Raw genomic sequence first — 12,961 nt, 5'->3', positions numbered from 1 at the left:
ATTGTTACAACAAAACTTTACATAAATTTGCCAACGTGCTTGACCTTTTCAATTTGATTACAAAAATATTCATGACAAGGCCACTGGTAACAATTCAATTCGAGTCCTCATCAATAAACTACACTTGGGAGAGCTTTTTACAATACAAATTTAACAGAAGACAACAACCGAGTCCTTGAACAACTTGCAGATATTTTTATACAACTGTAAAATTAAGCTGATGATAAGCAATAGAGTATTTAAATGTCACATGTGGTCAACAACATTGTATGAATGTGAAAACTGGACGTTCAGTAAGATGACTGGAGATATTTCAGTTATGCTGTTGCAGCTGCACGAAAATTGGTTGCACAAGAATGACTAATGAGAGGTTACATGAAATTTGCACAAGAGGAGAGAAGTAATGAGGCCAATTATGGTTAGCTTTGTCCAGCTTGGTGAGACAGCCCTCACCTGGTTCCACTCTTAGCTATCCAGTTTATGGTTTCCCTCTATGCCTCTCAGCATCTTATGAAGGGGCATCCTTCGAAGGGGCCACCGTGGCACTTGTCACTGCCTCATGAATAACTAGCCCAACTGTCCCATCCTACTCTCTCGCCGACCTTCTCACCCAGCGCACCTGCTGGGGGCTAATCTTGCCAATCTCCTCCTGTCAAACTCACCCCTCCCAGTGCTGACCTTGTCGACGCTGCCAGTGGACTAGCCATCACTGACCCTCTCTGCATCTCCCTCCAGAATGTCCATTCACTTGTGAACAAGGCCCTTGCCATCCATGAGCTTATCGTGATTGATTGCATCGATACCATGGCGCTGACGGAAACTTGGCTGAGGAGTGATAATACCTTAACCTATATGAAGCCTCTCCGCCTGGCTGTATCTTCCACCACTTGCCTTGTTCAGACCGCCGTGGTGGTGGTGTGGCTCTCAGCAGCAAATCACACTTGGGTCTGCCCCCGTATTTCTCTGGCACTTTCTCCTCCTTTGAGCATCTCACCTTGTTCCACCCCTCTCACCTCTCATTTAAAATTCTCATTCTCGACCACCAACCTAAGTACCATAAAAATGTTATCACTGAGATATCGTCACTGCTTTCCTCCCTCAGCCTCTGCACCCAATGACTTCTCATCCTTGGTGATTTCAATCTCCATCTCAATTCATCATACTCTCTCTCTTCTGAGTTCACGACTCTCCTATCCCCCCCTTAATCCATGTAAACTCCCTAACCCATATTCACGACTATCCTCTTGATCTTGCCATCTCTCGTAGCCTCGCCACTCCCATTGTGTCAATTGCAGATAAGGCCATATCTGACCACTACCTTGTATCTCTCTCCACCCAGGTCCCCTGCACCCGCCCCACCCCCCACCCCTCCACCCCCTTCCCCAACCTTAATTCCTTCTTTGTTTGCCCGTGGAAAAAACTCTCTTCAACTCACTTACGAAATCACAACTATCCAGCTTTTGGCTCTCTATTCACCACGATAATTCCGCAGCTACTGATCATGTAGCATCCAGTCCTGGATCGGCCGCAATTTCTTCCAATTGAACACTAGGAAGATCAAAGCCATCGTCTTCAGCCTCCGCCACAAACTCCATTCCCTTATCATCTTTTTGTTCCCCCTTCCTGACCAGTGTGTCTGGCTGAACCAGACGGTTCGCAACCTCGCCATCCTATCTGACCTCGAGCTGAGCTCCAACCCCATATCCCTTCCATCATTAAAAACTGTCTACTCCACCTCCGTAACATCAACCATCTCCACCTCTGCCGTAGCTTATCTGCTGTTGAAACTCTAATCCATGCTTTTGTTACCTCTGAACTTCACTATTCTAATGCCCTCCTGGCCGGCCTCCCAGCTTCCACCCTCCATAAAATTGAGCTCATCCAAAACTCTGCTGCTCACACCCTAACTTGTACCAGGTCCCCTTCCCCCATCACCCCTGTGCTACATTGACTTCTGATCCACCAACATCTCGATTTTTAAATTCTCATTCTCGTTTTTAAATCCCTCCGTGACCTCACATGTCCCTATCTTTGTAACCTCCTCCAGTCCTACAACCCTCCAAGAACTCTGCGTTCTTCCTACTCTGGTCTCTTTTGCATATCCACTCCCTCTACCCTACCATTGGCAGCTGTGGCTTCAACCCTACCATTGGCGGCTGTGGCTTCAGCCTTCTATGCTCCAAACTCTAGAATATCCTCCCCAAATCTCCACCTCTCTACTCCTTCAAGACCCTCCTCAAAACTTATCTCTGAATAAGCTTTTACTAACCTGTCCTAATATCTCCTTTGCCTCGGTATCCATTTCTGTCTGTTTACGCTCCTGTGAAATGCCACGGGAGGCTTCCCCATGTTAAATGAGCTTATATAGAAAAGAATTGTACAGCACAGGAGATCATTCATCCCATCGTGCCTGTGTTGGCTCTCAAAGAGCTATCTGATTAGTCCCACACTCCCCCTACTCTTTCCCAACAGCCCAGCATTTTTTTTTCCTTTTTAAGTATTTGTCCAATTACCTTTTGAAAGTTATTATTGAATCGGCTTCCACCCCATTTTCAGGCAGTGCATTCCAGATCACAACTCAACGGCGTAATTATTTTCCTCATCTTTCCTCTTATGTTTTTTTTCCAAATGCTTCCAACATTGAGTGACTATCATCATTACTTCCTTGCACCTGTGCGATGAGGTCAACCTTGCTGATTTTGACGATGGCATGACCTGCTTGAGCTTTCCTTTGCACTATTCTGAAACTGTCCAGATGGATGCGATGAATGCTCAGGTTGTGCACAATGTGAATAGAGAAAAACTCTTCCTGGCTTCTTTGGTGAAAGGGAAAGTTGTCAATTACCTTACAGGTGTGGTCAGCTGGTAGAAGGTCATTGAGAATACACAACCTACAGCTGAAATCTTTTTTTTAAAACACAAAGTATTGAAAATTTCAATAACGTGTTCACCAAACATCTCCATGTCATGTCAAACATGTTCAAGTGTAGAGAATTTCCAGACAAAACTACACAGTGAACAAATGTGTTCTTTTGGCATTATATCCCAAATGGAAGTAATGTACTGTAGATTTAGTATAAAATGGCTAACACAGGCATCACGAACAAGTGATTTAACCAGTTAGTACACTGCAGTCAGTCATATAGCCTAACCAACTTTTGCTGACACAGTACAGATACGGGACACTTAGAAAAGGTTAATAAAAAAGCAGAAACAGAAGCAAGTGAGCCAGTCGATGGTTAGCCACAATGTAAACTGAAATCAAGAATAAAATAGATGTAAGATGTTGAGAAAAACTTTTGTACTGTGGCACACTATTCAGGAATCATAATCCAACTTGTTGGGTTTGTTGCCGCAAGGGTTGATGGCAACAGCGAGTGAGAGAAACTTAAAAAAAAAAAATCTACAATGTGTTATGAGGCTGTGGAACGCACTGCTGGAGTTAGTGAGTGAAGCAGGGACCATGACAATATATAAGACCACCAGGAGTAGGCCATTCAGCCCCTCAAGCCTGTTTCGCCATTCAATTCGATCATGGTTGATCTGCATCTTAACTCCATCCACCTGCCTTGGCTCCATATTCTTTTGTAGCAAAAATCTATTGATCTCAGATTTAAAATGAGTAATTGAGCTAGCATTTACTGCATTTTTTGGGACAGAGTTCCACACTTCTACCATCCTTTGTGTGAAGTGTTTTCTAACTTCTCTCCTGAATAGCCTGGCTCTGATTTTATGCTTATGTCCCTTTGTCGAAGACTCCCCACCAGCAGAAAAGGTTTCTCTTTATCTACTCTCTCAATCAAATCACCCCTTAACCTTCTATATCCAGGGAATACAAGCCTAGTTTATGTAATTACTCCTCATAATCTAACCTTTGGAGCCCTGGTAACATTCTGGTGAACCTGCACTGCACTCCTTCCAAACTCAATATATCTCATCAAAGGTGTAATGCCCAGAACTGTACACAAGTACTCCAGGTGTAGTCTAACCAGGGCTTTGTATAGTTGTAGCAAAATAACTGATCCAACCGCCCCCCACACCTTTATATTCTAGTCCTCTGGTTATAAAGGCAACATTCCATTAGACTTTAGATTATTTTTTTATCCAACTAATGGCCCGGATATTGTGTTGAGAGTAAGAGCAGTAATAGCGCTCACCGTTATTATGGAGTAAATCGGTCAGCAACTTCTGGAGTCCGCACATGCGCAGTAAAACACAGAAATCAAGAAGCTGCTGTGCAAGTTACTCATCTCCTCCACAAGCTGACGCGACACCGGTACCTTGCCGAGAGACTCGGCAATGAAATATATGCAAAGGTGTGATGTTGCTGTGCTTACCCAGTAGTTACTCACTAAAAACAGCAGAAAAAGACTGTTGCATTCACTGAACTTTTAACAGCATGCTGAACAATGTTCCTTCTAATTTTTTTTTTCGGTGCGTGGGCCTTTTAAATTTGATGTGTGGCATCTTTTTCAGCGGCAACAGCTGGTGAGCGACCTGCATGGGACCTTCCAATTGGTGTACAGCCATAGAGGAACATTAGTGACAAGTCATAAATACGGCCAAACAACATCTTTATCACTGAAAATATAATTTTAGAAGCGTGGAGTCTCATTTCTCCAGAATTTAATTAATGTTAGATATTTTTTGTTTTAATTTAAAATATGTTTTTGTCTTTTTCTTTCTGCCTCTTATCCCTCTCTCTTAATCCCATCTTTCTTTTCCCCTCTATTTCGCTTTCTGTACATGATTTTACAATGAATTAAATCTAATTTGTACTTCCTGGTTAGACTCTGCGTGGCTCAATGAGGATTCTTCAATCTGATAGGTTGAAGAGTTACGTTGTTGTTTGTCCTGCTCCCACATGCCACAGATGCCCTGTAGAGGGCGCTGCGCTGGATCAGATGCCCGATGACCACAAGCTCAAAATTTCTGTGGGCAGCTGTCAACGTGATGAATAGCAAGCGCTGTTCGTTTGCCGCTAACCATAGAATCCCCTAACTGTTTTAAGTTCTCGCTTAGTCCTCAACTCTAACCATGGAGTCACTACTGATTGTTTCCCCTTACCAATATTCTCTCTGAGGTTAGATAGGTGGCTGAATGAAGAGAGAGATAAAAGGGATATGGGAATAGGGTGGATTCATTGTATTAGGATTGCTGCTCACGTGGAGGATAAACACCAAGATGGATTATTTGGGCAGAATGGCATGTTTGTGTTTTAACTTCTATGTAGTACAGGTTCGACCTCCAAAATCAGGAGTTCCAGAATCTAGAATGTTCCGGAATTCAGACACCGGGCCAATCCGTGGCGGGGTCGTCTGTAAACTGGAAAATGTTCCGATATCCGGACTCACCCCGCCTTGGCGAACCAACTTCGCCCGCCCTGACTTTGCCCCTTTACCTCAGCTGCCCGACCCCACCCAGCTCGGGCCAGACAAGGAACTCCTCCACGGTAGCGGGGCCCCGCCCGAACATCTCCTCGGCAGGACCCCGTGCGAACATCTCGGTGGTGGGGCCCCACACTAGCAATATCTTGGTGGGGCCCCACACTAGCAACATCTCGGTGGCGGGGCCCCATACTAACAACATCTCGGTGGGGCCCCACACTAACAACATCTCGGTGGTGGGCCCACACTAACAACATCTCGGTGGGACCCCACACTAACAACATTTCGGTGGGACCCCACACTAACAACATCTCGGTGGTGGGACACCACACTAACAACATCTCGGTGGTGGGACCCCACACTAACAACACCTCGGTGGTGGGGCCCCACACTAACAACATCTCGGTGGTGGGGCCCCACACTAACAACATCTCGGTGGTGGGCCCACACTAACAACATCTCGGTGGGACCCCACACAAACAACATCTCGGTGGGACCCCACACTAACAACATCTCGGTGGTGGGACCCCACACAAACAACATCTCGGTGGTGGGGCCCCACACTAACAACATCTCGGTGGGACCCCACACAAACAACATCTCGGTGGGACCCCACACTAACAACATCTCGGTGGTGGGACCCCACACAAACAACATCTCGGTGGGACCCCACACAAACAACATCTCGGTGGGGCCCCATACTAACAACATCTCAGTGGTGGGACCCCACACTAACAACATCTCGGTGGTGGGCCCACACTAACAACATCTCGGTGGTGGGACCCCACACTAACAACATCTCGGTGGTGGGACCCCACACTAACAACATCTCGGTGGTGGGACCCCACACTAACAACATCTCGGTGGTGGGCCCACACTAACAACATCTCGGTGGGGCCCCATACTAACAACATCTCGGTGGTGGGACCCCACACTAACAACATCTCGGTGGGACCCCACACAAACAACATCTCGGTGGGACCCCACACTAACAACATCTCGGTGGGACCCCACACTAACAACATCTCGGTGGTGGGACACCACACTAACAACATCTCGGTGGTGGGACCCCACACTAACAACATCTCGGTGGTGGGCCCACACTAACAACATCTCAGTGGTGGGCCCACACTAACAACATCTCAGTGGTGGGCCCACACTAACAACATCTCGGTGGTGGGGCCCCACACTAACAACATCTCGGTGGTGGGGCCCCGCACTAACAACATCTCAGTGGCGGGGCCCCACACTAACAACATCTCGGTGGTGGGGCCCCACACTAGCAACATCTCGGTGGTGGGGCCCACACTAACAACATCTCGGTGGTGGGGCCCCACACTAACAATATCTCGGTGGCGGGGCCCCACACTAACAACATCTCGGTGGTGGGGCCCCACACTAACAATATCTCGGTGGCGGGGCCCCACACTAACAACATCTCGGTGGTGGGGCCCACACTAACAATATCTCGGTGGCGGGGCCCCACACTAACAACATCTCGGTGGTGGGGCCCACACTAACAATATCTCGGTGGCGGGGCCCCACACTAACAATATCTCGGTGGCGGGGCCCCACACTAACAATATCTCGGTGGTGGGGCCCCACACTAACAACATCTCGGTGGTGGGGCCCACACTAACAATATCTCGGTGGTGGGGCCCCACACTAACAACATCTCGGTGGTGGGGCCCCACACTAACAACATCTCGGTGGTGGGGCCCCACACTAACAACATCTCGGTGGGACCCCACACTAACAACATCTCGGTGGCGGGGCCCCCACACTAACAACATCTCGGTGGTGGGACCCCACACTAACAACATCTCGGTGGTGGGACCCCACACTAACAACATCTCGGTGGGACCCCACACTAACAACATCTCGGTGGGGCCCCACACTAACAACATCTCGGTGGGACCCCACACTAACAACATCTCGGTGGGGCCCCACACTAACAACATCTCGGTGGTGGGGCCCACACTAACAACATCTCAGTGGCGGGGCCCCACACTAACAATATCTCGGTGGTGGGGCCCACACTAACAACATCTCGGTGGCGGGGCCCCACCCGACGACCCGAACACCTCATCGACAAGCACCCACTCCCTTTCTGACATTCCTAAATCTGGAAATACTCGAACCTGGGCTCCGGTGTTTCAGGATTCATGACGTCAGAAAGACATTCCAAAATCCGGCAAAACGCCAAATCCGGAACGGCCTCAGTCCCGAGCATTCCGGATTCAGGACGCTGCATCTTTACCATCAATTTACTCAGGAAGATTAATATCCATAAATCAACATAAATGGAAAGAAAGTAAACAATGTTAATCATGATTCCTTGGAAACACATGATTTTTTAAAGCTGGCAGAGACTCCTATTCAATATATCTCAATACTCTATCAGCTGCTTCAATAATTAGCAGGATATTACCAAGTAATTATTTTTCCAAAGCTTCCTATGTAGTACTATATAAGTATATAAACTACACCAGTTGCACTTTTGTAAAATTTCCGTGGCAATAATTCTAAATATAATTTACTTACCATCATATTCTGGGAAATAATCAACCAGGTGAGAATACATGATCTTCTCCTCCAAGAGATCTTTCTTGTTTAAGAAGAGGATGACTGAGGAGTTCTGAAACCAGGGATATGTGATAATTGTCCTAAATAGTGCTTTGCTCTCCTCCATTCGATTCTGGAATGAATTAAATTGAAGCAAATAAGTTCACACTCAGTAATCAGGAGAACTAAGACACTAGTCTGAGGCACTACACTTTATTCCTGTAGACATGGATTCAAGCCAAATGAGGGAATAATACATTTTTTTAAACAATAAATCTGTGAAATCAGGTATCAGAATATGGCTGATAAGTTATGACGATTCGTATAATAGCTAGAGTGAATGTAAATATACCTACATATAAAGGTAGTTTTATATACATATATATATAAAACTGTGTTCCAATGGTTAGCCAATGCAGTTAAAAGTCCTACTGATTAACTAAAAAAGATAGCAAGCTTACCAGGAACTATACCACTATTATGAAAATAGGAATAGGAGTAGACCATTCAGTCCCATGAGCTTGTTCCACCATTCAGTGAGATCATGGCTGATCTCTACCTCAACCCCATTTACCCGCCTTTGCTCCATCTCCCCAATATTGTTCCCGTTTACATTGCCATCTTCAGGAGATTAATTTTCCAGGCTAACCCTGGAAACCACTGGAACACTGGAAAAGCTTCAGTGTGAAATAGACCTGTGATTAAATACTGATTTTGTTATTTTACAACTTCGAGTGATCTCAATGAAAAACATTGCTTTTTCCAGGTGCAGCGTCCAAAATCCAGAGTTCCGGAATCCGGACCGATTGGTGGCAGAGTCGTCTGGAATCTGTAAAATGTTCCGGAATCTGGACCCTGTCGACCTCGAGGTGCCGCCGCTGCCCGCCCTTGGGCCTCGCCTCGCCGCTGTCCGACCTTGGGCTTCACCGCCGCTGCCCGACCTTGGGGCCTCCTCGCCGGCCCGTCCGACCAGCTCCTCTTCGGTGGGGCCCCGCCCGAACTCCACGGCAGCGGGGACCCGCCCGAATAACACGTCAGCGGGGCCCCACCTGAACAACTCCACGCCGGTGGGGCCCCACCCAATGACCTCATATTCCGGCGACCCGAACAGCTCTTCAGCGAGCACCCATCCCCCCTTTCTGACATTCCGAAATCCGGATATACCCAAACCTGGGCTCGGGCGTTTCCGGATGGGTGACGTCAGAAAGACGTTCCAAAGTCTGTCAAAAACACAAAATCCGGAATGTCCTCGGTCCCGAATTTGGGACGCTGCACCTGTACATCTATAAACAAACACACACACGGTGATTTTTTGACTGAAGTTCAATCCTCAGATACAGTAGAATATTGTCTGTCATCCACGGGGAATGGTATTATCTGCGGGCACTTCATTTTCATACCTTCCCCAATAGCTGTGATTCAAGGCACACATCTCCACGAGCACAGGCAGCACTTCCTTACTTGTCCAAATAGTCATTCCTCATCTGAATCTAAATGACGAATACTGGCAGATTATTAGACCTTGACAGACTGTACAACTTGAACTGGATCTGATTTCATCATCCATGTGTGTACATTCCAACAGACTCAATGGATAAGGAGCACTGGCTGATTTCTACCTCCCTAGTGAGAGGGTACTACGGTCAATTATAGAGTCAGAAACTTCCCATTTAAGCAGGTTCCTCTTCAGGTAGCCAGGAGAAATATTAAATAAACAAATCAATTTTCGGCTGTCGGGGTTTTTCGGCGAAAATGGCAGTGATGTGTGAAACTTACCGTTTTTAGCCCAAACCTTTGGCCTTGACGTCTGCGCCGGAGCGCATCAGTAAGGGGGACGTTGCACAAGCATTCGCGCCGCAAAAACATGAGGTTCGCCAAATTTAGTCCGGGGCCGGGAACGCTGAGAGGGGCGCCTTGGGAGGGGAGGAAAAAAAATTCCAAAAAACATTCACAAAACATTTAACTATCCAATCGTTATAAAAAAAATAAAAACTTTAACTTACCTTTTTTGCAGGTTTTTGTACTTACTGCTGCTGGCAGGGCTGCACCGACAGGTTTGACCTGTCGCTATTTGGACGGGCGTACGGGTCAGGAGAGAGCCAAAACTCAGACACAAACACAATCCGAGTCGTTGCACATCGGTGCACCTCTCCCCGGCGGTACTTGGAAGCCGAGGATCCCGCCCGGGCTTTGCAACCAGGTTTTCGCTGCGGAGGGTCAAATTGCAGCAAAAACCCAGTCGCAAACTTCCTGAAAGTCCGTCCCAAAGAGGATAAAATCTCTGTTCCAGATAGATTATATCCACACATTTTAAAAGAATCTGAAGATATTACAGAGGCACTATTACACATTTAATATTTTGTTAGAAAAACGTGCAGTACCAGCGAACTGGTGGATAGCTAACGTTATACCTATATTTAAGAAAAAAGATAAAACATGCCCAGGAATAACAGACCAGTCAGCTTAATATCGGTGGTAGGAAAAATAATGCAATCCTGACTAAAGGAGAAAATAGAAAAACATCCAGAAACCAAAAATATAAGTAATGAATAGTCAGCATGGATTCCAAAAGGGTTAGTCTTGCTTGACCAACCCCATTGAATTTTTTGAAGCGGTAACAGAGAGAATAGGCATGGGTAAGCAGTAAATGTAATTTATCTAGATTTCCAGAAGGCCTTTGATAAGGTGCCCCACAATTTTATAATGAATAAGGTTAGAGTATGCGGAGTCTGAGGACAAGTCGCAGAATGGAAAGCTCGTTGGCTGCAAGATAGAAAGCAGAGAGATGGGGTAAAGGGTAGCTATCAGACTGGCAGAAGGTAGAAAGTGGGGTCCCATAAGGATCAATGCTGGGACCACTGTTGTTCATAATTTATATTAACAATTTAGACTTTGGAATCAAAAACACAATTTCTAAAGTTGTGGATGACACCAAATTAGGGGGAAGAGTCAATACTGAGAAGGACTGCAACAAATTATAAGACGACATCAATAAACTTGCAGAATAGGCATTTAATTGGCAAATGAATTTCAACACAGATAAGTGTTAGGTATTAAATTTTGGTAAGAAAATAAACAGATCACATATTAGTTGGAAAGTAAGAATCTAAATGGGTATAGGAATAAAGGGAATTCAAGAGTAAAAATACATCAATCACTAAAAGTAGTGATGCAGGTTGGTACGGCCATAAAAAAGCAAACCAAACACTAGGGTTTATTTCTAGAGGAATAGAATTGAGAAGTAGAGAAGTTATGCCAAACTTGTATCGAACCTTGGTTAGACCACACTTGTGGAGTACTGTGTACAATTCTGGTTGCCATATTATAAAACGGATATAGAGGCACTGGAGAGGGGGCAAATAAGATTTACAAGGTTTCTCCCAGAATGTGAGGTTATACCTATCAGGAAAAGATGAACAAGGCTGGGTCTCTTTTCTCTTGAAAAGACAAGCCCGAGGGGTGACCTAAAATTATGAAAAGTTTTTGTAGAGGGGCCGAAATTGACCCTTTCCTTAAGGCCTACTACCACCGGAAATCAACGGCCACATTGCGGAGTGCAATGGTTGCCAATTTTTCGTGTAATGGCCACCATTATCAAAATTCCGCTCCTTCGGTATCCTGACGGTGACCTGCTCCCGCCCTCTACCGCTCCGCTGCTGCCGATCCGTCCTGAGTGCGTCATCAGAGCGCTCACTGCCGATGTTCCCCCCCCCCCAACGGCAAAATTCCGCTGAGAAAATCTTCCCCCCGCCGGGCGGTGCCAAAAGCTGCTTTTTTTCCCCAGATGGTGCCATGAGGCTGTGTCCTTCTGAAATGGCGGTGCGGCTCCCATTTTTCTTTGTCGGCCAACTATCATATTGGGCCGGGAATTATGCCCCTGGGTTCAGTCAACAGGCAGCCTGGCACCTCCTCTTGGGTGCCAGGCCACTGTCCCAGCCAAAACCCTCCCTGGTGGCCCAGTGGACCGAACTTTAAAAATCACGCAGGCTCTCCCATTTAAGTGAAGGGGAGAGCTGTGGTGACATGGCACTGTGATGATGTGATCAGCACTATGCTGATGACTGACAGCAGCGGACGCTACACACCCCACCCCTCTAGTGTGCTCACCGCCACATATCCACCCCCATTATGGGTGACTTCCGGTCCGCTGGAAAAAAAAAAATGCCAAAGAGCGGAATTTCACTCAAGAGGCCACCTCATCCATAGTGGCGGTAAAAACACTAGAAACAGGGTGCGTTTCCAGCGGTGGGCAATTTCGGCCCCAGAGTGTTTCCAGTTGTAGGGAAGAGCAAAACTAAGGCCATCATATAAGATAGTGACCAAGAAATCAAATAGGGAATTCAGAAGAAATTTATTTTCCCTGCGAATGGTGAGAATGTGGAATTCGCTACCATAGGGAGTGCTTGAGGCGAATAGTATAGATGCATTTAAAGAGAGGCTAGACAAGCATATGAAGGAGCAGGGAACAGAGGGTTATGCTGATGAAGGTAGATGAGGAAGAATAGGAGGAGGCTCGAGTGGAGCATAAATGGCAGCATGGACTGGTTGGGCCGAATTGTCTGTTACTGTGCTGTATATTCTGTATAATTCTATATAAGACTCATCTCGACTTATTCCATTCTCATCTGGCAGGTTTTCCAAGCTTGGAGACTTGATTGGAAGTAGTGCTGAGCGTTGAGCACATTGCTGGTTTACCCTTGAAGGGAAAAGTCAGGCTAAAGACAGGGCAGTTGTTTAAGATAATGGGTTAATGCACCAGTATTGGATATTGATTTTTCAGTGATTGCTGTCTGGAACTTTCTTCTGAAACCTTGAGTTGGCCCCTCATGGATCAAGGCCAAGTGGGCTGAAACCCAAAATTGTAAAATAAGGTTGAATAAAACAAACCCACGATAAAACACACAAAAAAGTAAAAAATAATTATTCTACCAGCTGATACTGCTGCAAAGAAACACATTTCCAGCATTTAGGATCAAGCTGGGAAATTATTTATCTAAAAATACAGGAAA

General features: G+C 46.2%; 1 protein-coding gene and 1 long non-coding RNA gene across 2 annotated transcripts in view; one reads left to right on the top strand and one right to left on the bottom strand.

Moving 5' to 3' along the window:
- Nucleotides 1-9,954, top strand: part of LOC139265574 (uncharacterized) — a 72,258-nt gene extending 62,304 nt beyond the window's left edge. Inside the window, exon 2 of the long non-coding RNA XR_011593580.1 lies at nt 8,719-9,954. This is a non-coding gene — a long non-coding RNA (uncharacterized lncRNA). The remainder of the gene's footprint in view (nt 1-8,718) is intronic.
- Nucleotides 1-12,961, bottom strand: part of LOC139265549 (guanine nucleotide-binding protein G(q) subunit alpha) — a 285,119-nt gene that overhangs the window by 23,321 nt on the left and 248,837 nt on the right. The window contains exon 6 of the mRNA XM_070882620.1: nt 7,932-8,085. Coding sequence (XP_070738721.1) covers nt 7,932-8,085 — 154 coding nt within the window. The remainder of the gene's footprint in view (nt 1-7,931; nt 8,086-12,961) is intronic.

The sequence above is a fragment of the Pristiophorus japonicus genome, chromosome 1 (genome assembly GCF_044704955.1).
Source record: "Pristiophorus japonicus isolate sPriJap1 chromosome 1, sPriJap1.hap1, whole genome shotgun sequence".
In the NCBI taxonomy this organism is placed as follows: domain Eukaryota; kingdom Metazoa; phylum Chordata; class Chondrichthyes; family Pristiophoridae; genus Pristiophorus; species Pristiophorus japonicus.
This window is presented reverse-complemented; position numbering and strand designations above follow the sequence as displayed.